Here is a 5394-nt window from a genome sequence, read left to right on the forward strand (position 1 = left end):
ATTTTGTTCTTTTTTACACCCTATCCACCGTTTCCAAAATATCAGGTGGCACCCAGACATAATGGGATTGTACCCAGGCTGTCTTCAGATGAGGCAATTAGAGTCAAATGAACTCTCAAGATTTAGCCCAGAATGAGAAAGAGAGAGGATTTTTCCTCCCAACTGTGATGTATTAAAATATTAAATATTTATTTCTCTACATATGTCTTTTTTCTTTCTTGCTTTATTTATTTAGCCAATTCATCGCCGTCCTTTCTTCTTTGGACCACCAGGCCAGGCAAAGCCTCGAAAGGTTAGGCTGTCGGTGGCATTGTGAGAGATGTAGTACAGGTTGAACATGGCTGCCGGGCTCAGAATATCCACCTCAGTTTCTTTCTCCTTCTTGTCCTTTTTCTTCTTCTTCCTGCCGCCCTTTCCCTTCTTACCGCCCTTTCCCTTCTTGCCGCCGGCACTTTGGGCCTTTCCCTTTGGCTTGCGGCTTTTGGAGAGCTGCAACAGAAGCAGACAAGCTCAGCTTCACTCCAACCAAATGGTCACTCACAACGAGAGGTGCCTAATGGCAAGGGTCCCAACACCTGCACCCCAAAAGAAACTGATAGCTGGTGGCACTCTCCTGGCCCCCCCCCACCCCACCATTGAGCAACAGAATCAGTGTCACTGGCCTTCCACTGGTCAATCAAAGAGGTGGCAGACATTGGTCAAGTCATCCTTTCTCATCCCAGCAGAGGCACAGGACTTAGTGATATGATAGGAAGGAAACTGATGGACAAAGCTTGCCCCCATCAATGTATAAACACCCTTAAAACAAAGAAGATGAATCAATACTTGCCATTGTGAAATTGTATGGATTGCAGGGGACGTAACTTCCTAGTGTTGTTCAAAGGCAACCATTTCCTAGATAAAAAGAGCAGTTGGACAGTAACCATTGACACAGCCAAAACCCAATAAATCCATCACTGACATTACCATAACAGCATTTTGCCAGTCACTGCCTCTACTTCAGCTCATCTGCTACTGAAACCTTCCTCTATATTAACTTTAGACTTTATTACTCCAGTGGTCTCCAGGATGGTAATCCCACCCCCACCCCATGAGTTTCAACTCATTCAAAAAGCCCAAACCTTATTCCACATATCAAGTCACATTTACCCATCATGCTGACCTCACTGGCCTACATCAACTCCTGGTCTCCCAAAGCCTCAAATTTAAAATAGCCACCATTGACCAGAAACTTACCTCAACTGGCCATATAAATACAGTGGCTACAAGAGCAGGTCAGAGACTGGGAATTCTGAGGTGAGTAGCTCACCTCCTGACTCCCCAAAATCTGTCCACGACCAACAAGGCACAAGTCAGGAGTGTGATGGAATGCTCTCCGCTTGCCTGGATGAGTGCAGCTCCCACAACACCCAGGAAGCTCGACACCACCCAGGACAAAGCAGCCTGCTTGATTGGGACCCTATAAACATTCACTCCCTCCACCATCAACACACAGTGGCAGCAGTGTGTGCCATCTACAAGATGCACTGTAGAAACTCACCAAGGATTCTTTGACAGAACCTTCCAAACCCGCAAACTCTACCACCTAGAGGGGAAAGTGCAGCAGACACATGGGAACACCACCACTTGCAAGTTCCCCTCCAAGTCACACATCATCCTGACCTGGAAATGTATTGCCGTTCCTTCACTGTCACTGGGTCTAAATCTTGCAACTCCCTCCCTAACAGTATTATGGGTGCACCTACACCACATGGATTGAGGTGTCAGCTGTGGCTCAGTTCATAGCACCCTCGCCTTTGAGTCAGAAGGTTGTGGGTTCATGTCCCACTCCCGGAAACCAAGAACTGTGAATGTACTCGAAAGAGTTACATGCGATCTGTTGATAACTCGAAAGAGTTACACCACATGGACTGCAGCAATTCATTAAGGTGGCTTATTACCACTTTCTCAAGGGTAACTAGGGATGGGCAATAAATGCTGGCCTAGCCAGCGACGCCCACATCCCATGAACAAATAAAAAGAATCCATGTTAATGCTTCCAACAAGCCTCTCCCATCCTCTTCTAACTCCATCAACACATCCCTCTATTCTCTCCAACATGTTTATCTGGTTTTCCTTAAATGCATCTGGGCTACTCGCCTCAACTACTTACTGTGTAGTGAGTTTCACATTCTAACCACTCACTGGGTAAAGAGATTTCTCCTGAATTCTCTATCAAATTTCGTAGTTACTGTCTTATATTAATGCTGCCCAGGGTCCCGTTGCTAAGTGGAAACATCATTTCTATATCATCGGGAATATTAATGCCAACCTGTGTATTACATTTTCACACATTCGCTGACCTGTATATCACCAGCAACCGTATTCGGTTTTTCTTTTTAACATTTACAGTCAAGAGCATTCGGTTTGTCGAATGCAAAAATTGCATGGATATAAAACACTTACTGGATCTGCTTCACGGGGGTGGGGGGGCGGCGGTGGAAATGTCCAGGCTCAGGTCACAGGGGGAACCGAGACTAACAAAGAGGCAGCACCGACTGGGGAAGGGCTTCTTCAAAGTTGCAAGAACTTTGCTTGGTCTCAGAAAGTTTTTCCCCCCCCCCCCCCCCCTCTGCTTTCTCCTGAAGTTTGTCAGGAGCTGGTGAGTTTTCCCTGTGTCGGGATTTACTGATCTCTCCCACTGCCTGGAGTCTGAATCAGAGCTGAAATGATAAACTCTCGCTGTCCACTCAAGTCGAAACTAATTGTTGACAGACCGTCTCCTTAGAAACACTTAGTAATTGAGAGGTGCTATATACTGTATGTGAATGCGTGTGAGGATAAGCCCACTCCACAAACATTGAGAACCTTTGCTTCATTCTCAATTGTCGAATAGTGGATTAATCTCCCTTTAAGACCATGAAAAATGAAAGATAATAGAGGGTGCAGTTTAATCTCTGCGTGAGACAGAGCCTTCAGATTGCGTGTGGGGGTGAAAACATTCTGGATGCAACAAAACGAGGTCTTGCTCTGTTCTGCAGTGATTTCTCAATGATGGAGTTCTCTGCAGTAACTACTCTATGCCTAGCCCGAAGGAAGATGGCCCTGTTTGTTGGAGGCCAATCATCTCAGCCCCAGGACATCACTGCAGGAGTTCCTTTCTCAGGGCAGTGTCCCAGGCCCAACCATCTTCAGATGCATCATTAATAACCTTCCCTCCATCACAAGGATAGAACTGGGGATATTTGATGATTATTGCACAGAATTCAGCACCATTTGCAACTCCTCCGATACTGAGGCAGCCCTTGCCTGTGTGCAGCAAGACCAGGACAATATTGAGGCTTGGGCTGGTAAGTGGCAAGTAACATGCAAGCCACACAATGACCATCTGCCACAGGAGAGTTTCTAACAATCTCCCCACGATGCTCACTGCATTACCATTGCTGAATTCCCCCACCATCAACATCCAGGGGTTACCACTGTCTAGAAACATATCTGGACCAGCTAGATATATGCTGTGGTGACAAAAGCAGGTCAGAGGCTTGGAATTTTGTGGTAACTTGTCTTCTAACTCCCAAAGTCTGGCCTCCATTTACAAGGCACAAGTCAGGAGTGTGATGGAATACCTTCCATTTGCCTGGATGAGTGCAGCTCCAACTACACTCAAGAAGCTTGACAAGAAGCAGGACAAAGCAGCCTGCTTGAATGGCACCCCATTTACCACTTTAAACAGTCACTCCATCTACTACAGGGGCACAGTGGTGGCAGAGTGTACCATCTACAAGACACACTGCTGCAATACATCAAGTCTCCTTCGACAGCATCTTCCAAACCCAGAATCTCTACCAACTATAAGGACAAGGGCAGCAGTCACATGGGAATACCATCACCTGCAAGTTTCTCTCCAAGCTACACACCATCTTGACTTGAAACTCCTTCACTGTCACTGGGTCAAAAATCTGGAGCTCCCTTCCTACCAGCACTGTGGGAGTATCTACACCACATGTAGCAACTCGCCACCACCTTCTCATGGGCAATTAAAGAAGGGCAACAAATGCCGGCCTAGCCAGCAACGCTCATGTCCTATTAATTAATTAAAAATCAACAGAGTTGTACTCTGCAGTAATTTCTTTATTCATTCAAGGGAAGGCCAGCATTTATTACTCATCCAATTACCCTCGAGGTGGTGCTGATGAGCTGCTACCTTGAACCGCTGCAGTTCATGTGATATAGGTACTCCCACAGTACTGTTAGGGAGGGGGTTCCAGGATATTGACCCATCAACAGTTAAATAGTGGCTGATATATTTCCACGTAAGGACGGTGTGAGACTTAAGAGGGGAACTCGTCGGTGGTGGTGTGCCCTTGTTCCTGCTGCCCTTGTCTTCCTAGGTGGTACAGGTTGTGGGTTTGGAAGGCGCTGCAAAAGGAGCCTTGCTGAGTTGTTGCAGCATATATTACAGAATGCACTTGTTGTGCTGGTGATGGGAGGAGTGAATGCTTAAGTTGGCGGATGGAGTGCTCATGAAGTGGGCTGCCTTCATCCAGGAAAATGCAGAGTATTCCATTCCACTCCTGATTTGTGTTTTCTCAATGATGCACAGGTTTTGAAAGTCAGATAATTTACTAGCAGCAGAATATCCAGCCTCTGACCTGCTTTTGTCACAACAATATTAATAGAACTGGCCCAGTTACCTTTCTGGTGGAATCCAAACCAAGAATAAACTCTTTCAGGGAGCCAGTACAGACTTGATAGGCCGAAAGGCCTCCTTCTGCACTGTAACAATACTGTGACACTGTGAAATTTCATGTGATAGCACTGTCAACGACACCTTCCAAAGCTTTATTGAAATATTATAAAGCACTTTATTGAAATATCACTTCTTAATAGTGATTAGTCTGTGAAGGAATATTCTACAGTTGCTCGATGAATGAACACTCAATGGGGGAGTACGCTGCAGCAATTGATTATAAATGGTCGTTGATTCTATCATGCCAGCAGTATTCAGAAGAAAAGTTTGTGTTGAGGAATGAAGGAGACTGTAATATAATCTGTAAAGGCAGATGACATTTATACCATATTGGTTTGTAACCCTGTATCCATTACAGCCTTTTTAATTTATTCCCAACACGCACAGTAGTGGATAGGATGGTGGACCCGCCCTTCCTTAACCAAGCTTGCTTTGATGGTTTTTGTTTGCTACATAGGGATTTCATGAAGGACTATTAGCACCATACAACAAGTCCAGGGTCAGAGCATTTGGTTATTCTGTTAACAACAATGATCACTCAACAAAATCTAAGGCCACTGGCCAAAACCTCCCATGGAGGGATGAAATTCTGGCCCAGCGTCTGCACAGACTCTGAGAAAAACTACCTCCTGCATTAGAACCCAGGAGCAGTTGTACTGCACCAT

General features: G+C 45.6%; 1 protein-coding gene across 1 annotated transcript; it reads right to left on the reverse strand.

Annotated features, from left to right (window-relative positions):
* Positions 1 to 200: 200 nt before the first annotated feature.
* smkr1 (small lysine rich protein 1) lies at positions 201 to 5394 on the reverse strand. Its single transcript, XM_078553858.1, has 2 exons — positions 5356 to 5394; positions 201 to 489 (listed from the first exon to the last, which is right to left on the reverse strand). Exons 1-2 carry the CDS (start codon positions 5392 to 5394, stop codon positions 241 to 243), a joined length of 288 nt encoding a protein of 95 aa, XP_078409984.1. The 3' UTR covers positions 201 to 240.

This window comes from Cetorhinus maximus, chromosome 12, assembly GCF_964194155.1.
Source record: "Cetorhinus maximus chromosome 12, sCetMax3.hap1.1, whole genome shotgun sequence".
Taxonomy (NCBI): Eukaryota; Metazoa; Chordata; class Chondrichthyes; order Lamniformes; family Cetorhinidae; genus Cetorhinus; species Cetorhinus maximus.